Consider the following 14,131-nt stretch of genomic DNA (forward strand, 5'->3'; position numbering starts at 1 on the left):
AGCTGTCCATTCAATGATGTTCTATAATCTTAACTATGAAATATACTGCCTAGCCAGATCTAGTGGTTTCCACATGTAACCCCAGCATTCACAAGATTGGGGGGAGAAAGAGTTTGAACCTAGTGTGAACCACATAGAAAGACTGACTACCAAAAAGAAAAAAAAAAAAAAAAATAAAAAAAAAAATAAAAATAAACAGACTATGTAGTTGTCTTCTCTCTCAAACTGAATCACACACAGAAGACAATAAGCTAAGAAGTCCTCTATACTATTTTGCATTACCTAGTAACACTGTGGGGCTGAAGAGATGCCTCAGCAGTTAAGAGCATTTACTATTCCTGCAGAGGATCAGGGTTCAATTTACAGAACCCATATGGTGGCTCACAACCAGTTCAAGGCCCCAGTTCCAGGTGATCCAGTCTACATGCAGGCAAAACAGTCATATGCATGACATAATAAATCAATCAATCAAACATATGGAGTGTATGTATTATGTATATGCACCATGGTACACATGTAGAGGTTAGAGGACAAACGTTTGCTCCCAAGTCTTAAGTCTGATTCGCCAAATCCACATGAAGATGGAAGGAGAGAACATATTCCACCAAGTTGTCCTCTAACTTCCATGTGTAAAACATGGTGGTACAAGTACGGACTGAACAAGCATGACAGATGTATGCACTGCACAACACACACACACACACCCCATAAAGTTAAAGACAACAGTGTCTATAGAATTCCTAACAAAACAAGTAGTTAAATTTAATGAAAAAATTTAATGTACACTTGGAAGTTTTACCTGTTGTGTTGTAGGAATATCAATATTGTGTGATTTTAGTTCATTTCTCAGCTGGACTTCTTTTAATTTTGCTTCTTCAACTTGGCCTAAAATTTAAAAGAAAAATTCTTTTTTTTTTTAAAAGATTTAATTTAATTTTATTTTATGTACATTGGTGTTTCATCCACACTCATGTCTCTGTGAGTGTCAGATCCCCTGGAACTATAGTTACAGAGAGTTGTGAGCAGGCATGTGGGAGCTGGGAATTGAAACCAGGTCATTTGGAAAAGCAGCCAGTGAGTGCTCTTAACTGCTAAGCCATTGGTCCAGTGTCTCTGTCTCTCTCTCTCCCCCCCCTTTATTAAATAAGTCCTTAAAATATAGCTTTTGAAAAAAAAAGTTTACAACTACTTTTTCCTTTTAAAGTTTAATATTAAAATGAAAACTGACAACTGATCCCTGCCAAGTTAAGCTATAAATCTCAAGATTCAATGACACATAAAAAGAGAAAGAAAATTAATGCATTGGGAGATACTATGGTATCATACTGCAAACTCCTATGACTTTGGTTGTTATTTAATCTTGATCCCACACATGGATACATGAGCTACATAACCGAAGATATGCCTTCGGAGTCAATTTAAGAATCTATAAACACTCTATACAAATGACACAAGTGGTTATGAGCACTGGGTTCAATTCCCAGCACTCACATGGCAGCTCACAACTGCCTGTAACCCCAGTTCCATGGGATCTGTACACCCTCTGCGGGCAAGAGGCACAGACATATACGGAGGCCAAACACCTATACACGTAAAAATAAAAACCTTTGGCCAGGTAGGTGGTGGCGCACGTCTTTAATCCCAGCACTCGGGAGGCAGAGGCAGGCAGATCTCTGTGAGTTTTAAGGCTAGCCTACTCTACAAAGTGAGTTCCAGGACTTCCTGGGCTACATAGAGAAACCCTGTCTCAGGGAGGGGGGTGGGCATAAAACAAAACAAAACAAAAAGTATAAAACTAACACAAGTTAAAACCCACAGTAAAAACATCTGACAAATGAAAAAAGGTAACAGTGCACAATTCAAAAAATGGCTTATTATATAAAAATCATTGTAAAAGACAGCAAACATTTTCTGGACTAACTCATGAATAAATTCGGTATTTCATTTTTAGTGCTTGTGAACCCATGATTAAAACTAAAAATTAAATTACTTATCATTCCTCCAGTGACATCTTTTGCCAGAAGCTAGAGCTAGATAAGTTAGTTATCAATGTTGTCAAAAAAGCCTTAAATTTTCCACAGGTCCACATTTCTAGAGGAAAACTTGCAATTTTTATAATCTGTCAGCCTGCCACAAGCTTAATTAAAATAAGGACACTTTGTGTTAAAAACTGCCAAGTGACAATGAACCAGCTGTCCTTACCACCCTTCTGTAGTACTTACCATTTTACTTCTGTTTGAAGGAAAGACAAATGGTCTCTACCCCCGCCTCACCTGCTCAAAGCCTAATGTTTCATTATCTTTGAATACAGGGTGACTTACATTTCATTTCATCAACAAGCTGCTTGTTGGCATCAAAGAGACTTCTATACATAATGATGGACTTCGATAACTGGTCCTTTTCCTTCGTAAGTGCTGCCATTTGTTGCTGCTTTTTAACATCTAAGGAAAAAATTTCAGATAATTTAAACAGCATAGAAACTGACTTTACCAATGTCATATGCCATAATATTATGCATATGGAAAGCAAAACAAGGTTATCTGAAGAACTATTAACAACAGAGTTTAATAACCTATTTCCCTAAGACTTACCATCATAAAACATAAATGGCAGGCTATATGGCTCTAATGTTCTTGATAAAGTTGACAGCCGAGGCTCAAAGATAATAAAATATTCAGTACTATCCCTTCCAGGACTGTTTTCTGCCAGCACTAGAGTCTGTAAGGGAAAAGGGAATGAGAAAAACAAGATTTAAAAAAAGAGACATTCCAATGTTACATATGTTGTCATGTGGCTACCAAACAAGCAGGAAAATCTGAACACGAACAACACTGGCTGATTCTTCAGATTTACCAAACCATCAACAACACCACCCAAGATATAAACACTTTTTACCACTGATATTACTGGAGAGCCAAATGATGTAATGAGTACAACTAAGCAAAAAATCACATGTAACGGGAAATTCTAAGAAAAAGCTCTATTTCCCATCACTCTGTCTATATCAGTGGCCACTTCTATCTTGACCTGCAGAATTATTTTCATCCAAACCTTTAGGCTGAAGCAGGGTAAAATAGTTAATGGAGTGACAGATATAAAAACAATCACAAAGAAATACTCAAAGCACAAAGCTGAGTTTAGGTTACAGTGGTTACCATGGGAGACCAGTCCCAGGTGACAGAACAAGAGGCCCCTGAAAATGCTTCAAGACTTGTTTTTACACTTTTCTATTTCTTCTTCAATTCACAAAAAGTATATCTGAGCTTAAGATCAAAACATAATTAGCGACTGATGCAATTATAAACATTTTAATTCAACTGTATTTTCAGTTCTGTAGAAAAAGACCTTAAGTTCTTTGTTCTTCAGAATATACTACAATTTAAAAAAAAAACAACCCTAAACTGATAGAATACTATAGAGCATAAAACATAAAATTATAAACAACACTTAGAATTCTTTTTCTTAAAAATTAGAGAACATTAAGTTATGAATAAGTCAATTCTCAGTTCCACTCAGATTTTAAAACTATCAGCAATATATAAACAGGAATGTAAGTACATATAAAAATAGTTTCTAAAAGTAACATAAACCTTAACTTGTCTGCTTAAACTTGATTTGTTAATAGCAACTCATAAAATGTTACTGATGTAAAATGTTTATGAATAATACAGATAAACCATACTATAGCACTCAGTCTTTGGGTGGTGAACACTTGGCTTGAAATTTTAACAATTACTAGGAAATAGGAAGAAAGTATATCACTGATTGTTTCCTTGCAAATTTGTTTTCTAGGGTAAGAAATATAGCTAGTTAAAAATTTATTTACTAGATATCAAATATTCCTTAAAAAGGGGAAAGAGGCTGTATCAGATAGTTACCTTTTCATTAGCAATGTATAAAAACACCAATCCCCCTGGTGAGGGTGAGCATTTCACTCTATTTTTGCTTTAACTAGCTTCTTGAGCATTACCAAGATCATCTTTTTTTGTTTTTAATGGCCATTTATTCAAAATTATCAAAAAATTATTCATTTCCTTTACTCATTTATTTTTATCCTAGAACGCCTTTTAAAATAGATTTTGCAGTTTGTCAGGTTTCAAAAACATGTTCAATGAATTAATCTAACATATGTATAGCCATATATAGGATAAAACACTTTTATTAACCATTAAACTTTTTCTATTGTAGAATTAGTTAGCGAAGTATTTTGATACCCATGATCTAGTGCCAAAAATTATCAACATACTGCTACTTTTTAATTCTGTTTTTATCAACACAATGTTACTTCTTTTAACTGTTTATGATATGCTTCAAAGCTTAATTTTTAATGTAGTTAAATATATTATATGAATGGGAATTTGACATATGAGATGGACACATACATACAGGAATGAAAATGAGACTGTTTCAGAAGATTTCAGATCACACAGGCTAATAATGTAGACTATACAAATGATACAACTAGTGAACTTGATAAATTACAATGTCAGATTATCATTTAAAACAAAGCATATGTGAAACATTTACAAACAAATATTAGCTGTATTCTGGTCAGTATATATTCTTGAAAATGATGGCCTGGGAATATATAGCTCAGAAGGAAAGGATGGAGACATGATGTTCAATTCCTTAGCACCTAGCCACCAAAATAAGTCTGAAACAAATATAAACTAACAGTCTTCCTCTCATCCACTCAGCACTGGACATGTGGAAGCCAAGGAAGACAAGACTTTTCTATTCATTCAGAGGAACAGGAAGGACCTCTGGTGGCGAGGAAAAATCCAGACCCATGAAGTTTAGATTTTAAATGCAGCTTTGGGAAATAGCTAAGTCTCTGTCCTAACCAGGCAGAACAATTTCAAATGCACATGGGGGAGGAAGAGGGAGGCACAAGGAAAACGAGGCTTGGTGTGCTGTTCCAACTCCAGCTCACTCTGCATGTTAAACAAGCTTACCTTCTTTAAAAAAAAAAAGTGTGTGTGACTTTCCTAACTTAATTTTATTGCGGTGCAGGAGAAATGCACCTATTCTCCTTTATAACAAGAACAACTATGAAGAGCTGACAACAGTGACAACGGACCCTGGTCCTCAATAGACAGAGATGAAAAGAAGCAGCATGGTACAAAACAGACCGAGAACAGCAGCCACTGTCCAGGCCTCCTACACGGTGATGCCAACTCTGTAGACTTCCATATTACAAGTGCAGATCTTTACATAAAAAATATACACTTTTAAATGTTAGTAACATTTCAATTAATGAAAATGTTTTGGTCAGTCACTGCCTAACAGACCAACAAGTCTTTAGGATAGATACAGCTGGAAGACTCCCAATTTACAAGCCTAAAGTACTGAAACAATTTAATATTTGAAATGGGTTATATACAAGGGTAGGCAACAAAAAATAAAAGGCACTATTGGCACTTATTGGTATACACTGAACTACTTAATAAAAACCCTAAAAAAATTAATGAATTGGAAAAAGGATCAAAATAAAAGATTTTTTTGTCTGCTTAAAGATTTAAGAAAAAATTTAAAATGATTTTTGATTATATGTAGGTAGGTGTGTGTGCCTGCATGTGGGTATGTGCACTTGAGTGCAGATGCCTACAGAGGATAGAGGCACTGGATCCTTTGGAGCTAGAGTTTAGGTATTGTGACCTGGGAACATAACTCCAGTCCTCTGGAAGACCAGTAAGCACTCTTAACTGCTGGGCCATCTCTCCATGCCTAAATCAAAGATTAAAAAAAAAAAAAAAGAAAAGAAAAGAAAAAGATATAAAAAAATAATACTGGAGCATTGTGATTGTATGGGCCACCAACACACACACACACACACACACACACACACACACACACACACACACACACACACCTAGAAATACTAAAAACTAACACTGTCCAATATTTAAAAAAGAATATTGCTGGGAACCAAAGCCAGGGCCTTGTACTTGAGTACTCTAACAAAGAGCTACAACCCCAGCCATCCGCAGCCCACTTTAAATTTAATTTTGATAAAGAATGTCAATACATTGCTCGAGGATGGCCTTAACCTCAGTCTGTATCACAAGCAAACCTAACCCTCCTGCTTCAGCAGCCTGACCTCTGCCAGGGTTACAAGCCTACATCACCATGTCCACAAAAATAAATTGTAAATGTGATTAGAATTTTAAAAGAACTTTTCATATCCAATGTTGCAAGTAAGAAGTACTTGGTGTGGTGGCACATTCTTGTAATCCCAGTACTCAGCAGGAAGACATGAAGTTAAGGCCATCCTGGAAAACACTCCTTCCCTGCCCCCCATAGTACATATAGTTTTGGTAGAAATCTAAATAAAAATACTTGCAATCACAATAAAATATTTAAAACATGTATTATTTTATGGCCAGTCACTTAAATCAATAAATAAATCAGTATCTATTTATGTCTACCTACCAACCAACCATTCTAAATCAACACACAGAAGAAAGCTGATAGAAACATTTCTCATAAGAAAATAAACCTTGGAAAGAAAATAAATTTGTACCTAGGACTGATGAAAATACGTGTAGTCACTTCATTAATGACATAGGCTTTTATTTAACAAAGGAGAAATATATCAAAAATAAGCTAAACAAGATAGAAGATTCTTGCAAAAGCTTGGTCCTATTATATTTGCAAAATTCAGTACCCTCAAAAAATGAATATCCTCCATCACATACTGAAAGCTCTATACCACACTAATGTGCATAATGTAACTAGATGATTTTGCACTATAGGGCCAATCACTGTTATTTCTGTAGGTTAACAATATAACAATTACTTATAGAGGTTTTTTTTTTTAAAAAAAAAATCTTTATTAATTAATTAGTTTGTTTGTTTGTTTATTATGTGTGGTGTTCTGCCTGTGTATATGTCTGCAGGCCACAAGAGAGCACCATATCTCATTACAGATGGTTGTGAGCCACCATGTGGTTGCTGGGAATTGAACTCAGGACCTCTGGAAGAGCAGCCAGTGCTCCTAACCTCTCAGCCATCTCTCCAGCTCCTTATAGAGGTTTTTTTTATATTGCATTTTTTTCCCCCCGAGACAGGGTTTCTCTGTGTAGCTTTGTGCCTTTTTCCTGGAACTCACTTGGTAGCCCAGGCTGGCCTCGAACTCACAGAGATCCGCCTGGCTCTGCCTCCCAAGTGCTGGGATTAAAGGTGTGCGCCACCACAGCCCGGCTTTTATATTGCATTTTTAAAGATATAAAACAAACTATTTTCATTTTAGAAAAATAACAATGATAGGCTAGTAATTTATTAAACTTTTATCTCACCTTTATTTTATTGTTTCTGTCTGTATAATAGTAGTTACTTTACAACATAATACAAACATTATATTGTCACTAAAGTTGAAAAATCAGCACAATAAGAAAAAGCTATCTGTCACCCTACATGGAAGAAGATCTGAGTAATGATGGTTCTGGGTCCAATTTGTAATAGCAAAATCACAAATATCTCACTGATTTTTAGATTTACTGCACCAAACATAAAACATGAGGACATCTTCCTTGGTATATATACAAAATACAGGTGGCATGGATGTTGGAAAAAATCTAAGAAACTTACTGTGATTTCAGCAGAACCATTCACAAAGGGAAATTCAAGTGTCCTAACTTTCCCGATGAAGAGTGGAGTATCAGTGTCCTCCTCATTAAAACCTTTAATGGTAGCTACTACAGTGCCAACCAAATTCATTCCAGTATGATTACCATAATTATCCTTAAAATACACAATGAAAAATAACTAATTAGAAGACAGACAACTTAGAGAAGAGCATGTATAAATCAGAAACAAGACATATTCTCTATTCATTGATAGCTCAATACAAAAAATGTTTATAAATATTTAACTCTTTTATTCAAGGTTTTCTTGTAGGTTTAAACTGAATTATTGATATTACTCTATAATAGCCATTCTGAGCCTGAATATAAAAGCCAATTACTCTTGTTAAACTCTGTAGTTTGAAGAAGACATAGACATTACCGTAATACTGAGATGTAGGTCTTTGACCAAGGTCCTGCTGGCAATTAAGCGAACGTTAGAAACAGCTGGAGTAGCTGGTTGGATGTCAGGAACCAACTTCATAGGTTCATCTGGCAGAACATCAATTATAACCTTAAAAACAAAAGCAACATTCATATTAACAATGCATTCTTAGGAATACTATTTCAGAGGAAGAGAAAAGGACAATATATATTAAATAAAAAGTTATCCTCAAAAATTTCCATTAATTTCTTAAAAATAAGTTTATTTTATCCTAATTATTCTGAAAAGAAAAATCTTATTATAAAAATCCTTGCTTAACCAGTTTCACTTGCAATGGTTTCAGTTAACTGTCATCAACCATTGCTCTGAAAATATTAAATGGAAAATTTTAGAAATAATTATTTTATAAGATATCATAGCTTACTTTGGTATATTATTAATAATTTGATTTTATTATTGTTGCTAATCTCTCAGTGTGTCTACTTTAGCAAACTTGATCATAAGAAAGCATAAACGGGAGAAAACAGAGTTTAGTAGCTTGTGGTTTCAGAGACACACTGGGGTCTTGAAATGCCTCCCCTGAATAGGGAAGTGACTTTTGCATTTATATTTTGCGTCCAATAATTAATTCACTTTAAAACCAAATACTTCATTTATAAAGTGAGTAAATACCATGGTACATAAAAAACAAAGAATACAAACCTGTTCGCTGTTGAGCATATTTGTTTTATCGATCATAAAATCAAACTGGATACAGTATGTCCCAACTTTGTTAGGGATTGTTTTTTCCCTAAAAATAAAGAGGTAAGAACAATAATTTTTTAACAAAGAGTAAATGAGTTCAAAGCACTAACATTTGTTTCCTTTCATAACAAGCAAATGAATAAGAGAATTTCTAATACTGTACATGCTTTCATTCACTTAATATTTATTTTAGGTTTAATTATTATACCTATATGAGTGTTTTCCATCATGTTTGTATATACACCGTGTGTGCCGGAAGAAGTCAATAAAGTGTCAGATCCCCTGGACCTTGGGATCTGGAGTTACAGATGGTTGAGGGCTAGGAACCGAACTCATGTCCTCCAGAAGAGCAACAAGCACTCTCAACTGCTGGGTCATCACACCAAGCCAGTATTTCCTGTACACATGCTTAATCCTAGGACCTCCTACCTGTGCATTTGTTCACGAGATCCAGAACAAAGGTTCTAGATACAGTGAAAGTAAAAATAACAGGAATATAAAGATATGAGAGAGGGCTGGAGAGGTGGCTCAGTGGTTAAGAGCACTGACTGCTCTTCCAGAGGACCCCAGTTCAATTCCCAGCACCTACATGGCAGCTAACAACTGTCTGTAACTCCATCTGACCTCCTCATACAGACATATATGCAGGCAAAACACCAATGTACATAAAATGAGAATAAATAAATTATTAAAAAAAAGATATGAGAGTAAACACAAAAACCATGATGGATTATGTGTCCTTTGGATTTTGCTTCATTTCTACATTATCAATTCCCAACTAACAGTTTTATAATTTTAAAGTTATATGCCACCTTACTAACCTTCCATGTGACTTTCTTTTCAGGCAGTATTTTTAATGCCTAACTTTACATATTCAATCCACTTATTGTGACTTATTATCAATAAGAAATTCAGTGCCTGTTTAGATATACTTAGTCTATCTGAACCATATTCAACCATAATGAAAATAGGGAAGTTACAGTAAAAATCAAACAGCATTGCCAACAAAAGGCCGAAAACCAAAAACAACCAACAAACAAAACCAAAAACCCTCCAAAGGGCCAAAAAACCCAAACCAAAACCAAAAAAGAAAACCAAAAACTTTCCCTGAAGAAAACAGCTATGTCAACAAGTTGCTTACAGATGTTTACAAGCGAACAGCTAAAAGGATAAAGTAGGATGTGTGGTGGTATTGTGTTCCCCAAAATATTGTGTACCCTAATAAACTTATCTGGGGTCAGAGAACAGAAAAGCCACTAGATACTTAGGATAGGCAGTGGTAGCACATGCCTTTAATCCTAGCATTCCAGAGGCAGAAATCCATGTGTTCAAGGATACAGCCAAGCATAGTGACTCATGCCTTTAATCCCAGAAAGTGAGCCTTTAATCCCAGGGAGTGGTGGTAGAAAGCAGAAAGGTATATAAGGCGTGAGGATCAGAAACTAGAAGCTTTTAGCTGGTTAAGCTTCAGGCTCTCGAGCAGCAGTTCGGCTGAGAGCCATTGGGATGAGAACACAGAAGCTTCCAGTCTGAGGAAACAAGACCAGCTGAGAAGTTGGCCAGGTGAGGTTAGCTGTGGCTTGTTCTGTCTCTCTGATCTTCCAGTGTTCACCCCAATACCTGGTCCGGGTTCGATCTTATTAATAAGAACTTTAAGATCCATGCTACAAGGATGGGATTCCTAAGCACCGAGTTTCACTCTTAAGACTGCATTCCTCCTGGGAGCCAGTTCTAGAGCACAGGTAAACCTAAGGCAGATGGATTCCCAAGGGATGTACAACCCAGCTTGAAATCCTCTTCATCTCTGACAAGAGAAGCAAATGTAAACCTTCTCTGGGCAAAGACTGTTATTCTTAACAGACTACCATCTCCATAGATATTAATGTCTAAAAATTAAACAAAATAACAAAAAAAAAACCCTAAAAATAATCCGAGTACGTGAGAAACAAAGGAACTAGATTGAAAATGAACAAAAACCAAAGACACCCAAGGAACCTAAGGGAACTCTAGACAGAGTTCTGTTTTTCATGCTGAAAACAGAAAAAAGATTTAAAAAACTGACACAGTAGACCTTTAAAAATGACTAAATACACAGAAGAGGTGACACACACCTGTAATCCTAGCCTGACAGAGAATGAACAAGAACTGGAGGCCAGAGTCAGGCAGTGGTGGCGCACGCCTTTAATCCCAGCACTTGGGAGGCAGAGGCAGGAGGATCTCTGAGTTGAGTCTAGCCTGGTCTACAGAGAAACCCTGTCTCAAAAAGCAATAAACAAACAAATAAAATAAATAGAAACACACACACACACACACACACACACACACACACACACACACACACACACACAGAGGAAATGTCAGTTGACCATGACTGTAGTCCCAGCGACTGAGGGGGTGGAAACAGGTGGATCACTTGAGTCAAGAAGCTTGAGCCCAACCTGGACAAAATAGACCTTTCAAATATCAAGCGCTGAAGAGTGAAATTTAAGTACTAGAACTAAAAATGCTGATCAGAAATTGTTAATCCAAAGACAGTCTTCACAGCAAATTAAGCTCTACCAGAGAATTAGCTAACTGAAAATAGCTGAAAGTGCTGGGCGTAGTGGCATATACCTTTAATTCCAGCACTCAGGAGGGCAGAGGCAGGCAGATCTCTGTAAATTCCAGGACAGGTCTACAAAGCAAGTTCCAGGACAGCCAGGACTACACAGTGAAACCTGTTTCAAACAAAACAAAACAAAACAAAAAAACCAAACACCAAAAACCAGAAAACAAACCAAACACCTAAAAGTATGTAGCTAGCATTAGAAGAGAGACAAGAATGGCGGACAGATAAAAGAAGGCACTATATGTGAGGAATGCCAACAAAGCTGGGCCCGGGCTCCATGTCTCCAAGGGAAGACTTTGGAGGCCGAGGCCAATCTGGGTAACACAGACTGTTACATTCCAATAAACTGCCAGAACAGAAACTAGTTACTGAAATATCCTTCAAGTATGAAGGTAAGTAAAGACATAGATTATTAAAAATGACAAGATAATGTATCACCACTAGAAAAATCATCAGAATTTTCTACTGTCAAAGAGTTGAGTTCAAGACTAACAGGAGATACCTGGGCATAGTGGCTCACACCTGTAATCTCAGCACTTGAGAGGTGGAAACAGGAGGTTTGCTCTGAGGATAAGGCCAGCTCAGTCTCCATAGTTTCCGTTAACAACTGTCTTCCCAATAAAAAGATACATTCATGGTGCTACAATTTTTAACTGACAAAATCATTTATATACTTACAATGTAAAACATTATAAAAAAGATTAATAGGAAAGATAAATCTAAATGGTCATTGCTGGTATACAAATTAATAGTAACAGTGCCTTAAATGCACAACAAAAAGGAATGTAAACTGGAAGAAGAAAATTATAATACATATCCTGGAATCTGCATTTCTCAGGAAGACAGAAAATACGAACACTATACACATTAGAATAGGAAGCATGTATATTGTAATCTCTTAGGAAATCACTCAGAAAAGAACAAGAATCTGTAACTACAAATTCACATGTATGAGTTTTTGTTTGTTTTTTAAGACAGAGTCTCACTGTGTAGCCCTGACAAGTCTGGGAACTCACTATGTAGCACAGGCTGTCCTTGAACTCACTAAGATCTGCCTCTACCTCCCAACAGCTGGGATTAAAATCAAGTATCACACCTGGTTTTATAACTACTAACAGAATGACAATTACAGACAACACATCGAAGTGATAAAGCAAGAAATGAGAAAGGAGCAAAAAACAATAGGATTGGGCCAGCGAGATGGCTTAGCAGGTAAAGATGCTTCTATGAGGGCTAAAAGCTGCGACAAAGAAGTAAAAATATGAAAAGATTAGTGAAAAGAAGATGTCCCCTTCTGTTGAAGTTTTGAGTAAGGGGCTTTCTGCAGAATTTACCATGAACTTAAATGACTGTTGTGGGCTGCACTTTGAGGAAGTTCCAGATTACATGTATGAGGCAGCTATTCCACATCTTTTTCAGGACCCTGAACCATCAATACGACTACACTTTTTGATTGGACCCTGTTAAAGCACAGCAGGCAGCCTCTTCCAGTGAGGAGGGTGAGCAGGCCCAGCTCCCACGGGTTTCTAGGCATGAACTGGGGAAGAGAAGCAGCAGAGCAGATGACTGGAACATTTGTTTCTCCCCAAACCAGACATTTTAGTTCATATGCACTAGCCAGTGGTTGTCAACAGCCATTTACTTGGTGTAAAGAACTGAATTTCAGTGTAAACTGGCCCTGGGCAGCATTGCTGATGCTGGCCCCGAGCTGTAGCCTCTGTAATTGTGAATATTAAAATGAAGTAGTGAAACATGGTGTCCGGCTTTCTATTGCATTTTTTTTCAAGTGGAAAAGTTAACTAAATGGTTGATACACGAATTGTGCATATGCCAATTTTTTGTTAAAACCTTTTATTTTGAACTATACTCCTTTGAGATGTCATTTCAGAAGAACGACATGAACAGTCTTTAGTCACATTTGTGATGGCTGTAATAAATGTTCAATAAATGAAATAAATAGGGTTTTTCACCCTGGACTTTGCAAGTTGTTAACTTAAAAAATTCTTTAAGAAGCTGGCTTCTTGCTTGAAAGCCAGATGATATGGTAGCAACCAAAGATTCTAGTGTTTGAGTATTTCAAAGACTCTACCTGTTTACCTGTGCTAGAAATAACAGCATCTAAAGCGAAGGCTTAAGAAAAAAAACATAGCGACTACTAGATTATCCTTAGGACTCTGCAATAACTTTATAATGTTCTTGTTATTAGAAAAGCATATTTGTCACAGAAATTTAGTTATTGTCTTACAACTGAACGTGTGTTACTTATATAAATGCAACCACTGAAAGCATCTACATGAAATGGGAGCTTTTTGCCTTTTATTTACAAGTTCATTAAAAACTAAAAACTGTTTCTGGAAAAAAGAAAAAATGATACTATGTAAACCTGGCAACCAGAGTTCAATTCCAGAAACCCAGGAAAAGGTGGAAGCAGAGAATCAACTCTACAAATTGAAACACAAAACTAAAACAGCATAGGATCAAATAAAAAAAAAAAAATCAAGGGACTGGAAAGATGGCTCAGTGGTTAACAGCACTTGTTCCTGCAGAGGGCCTGTGTTCAATCCAGTAACCATACAGTGGCTCACAACCATCAATCTGTAACTCCAGTTCAGGGGATCCCATGCTTTCTTCTGACCCACAGGCACCAGGTACACACGTGATGCACATACATATGAGTAAAACACTCATACACATAATTTTAAAAAAATACATTTTGGCATAAAATGTCATATTTTAAAAAATTAAAAATCAGCAATGTAGTACATATTG

At 36.3% G+C, this 14,131-nt stretch overlaps 1 protein-coding gene across 1 annotated transcript in view; it reads right to left on the reverse strand.

Annotated features, from left to right (window-relative positions):
• The window catches only part of Smchd1 (structural maintenance of chromosomes flexible hinge domain containing 1), a 138,979-nt gene that overhangs the window by 21,049 nt on the left and 103,799 nt on the right, over positions 1–14,131 (reverse strand). Inside the window, exons 35-40 of the mRNA XM_059278617.1 lie at positions 8,713–8,800; positions 8,008–8,139; positions 7,591–7,743; positions 2,592–2,718; positions 2,322–2,441; positions 800–885 (exon numbers count right to left, since the gene is read on the reverse strand). Coding sequence (XP_059134600.1) covers positions 800–885; positions 2,322–2,441; positions 2,592–2,718; positions 7,591–7,743; positions 8,008–8,139; positions 8,713–8,800 — 706 coding nt within the window. The remainder of the gene's footprint in view (positions 1–799; positions 886–2,321; positions 2,442–2,591; positions 2,719–7,590; positions 7,744–8,007; positions 8,140–8,712; positions 8,801–14,131) is intronic.

Source organism: Peromyscus eremicus, chromosome 13, assembly GCF_949786415.1.
Source record: "Peromyscus eremicus chromosome 13, PerEre_H2_v1, whole genome shotgun sequence".
Lineage (NCBI taxonomy): Eukaryota > Metazoa > Chordata > Mammalia > Rodentia > Cricetidae > Peromyscus > Peromyscus eremicus.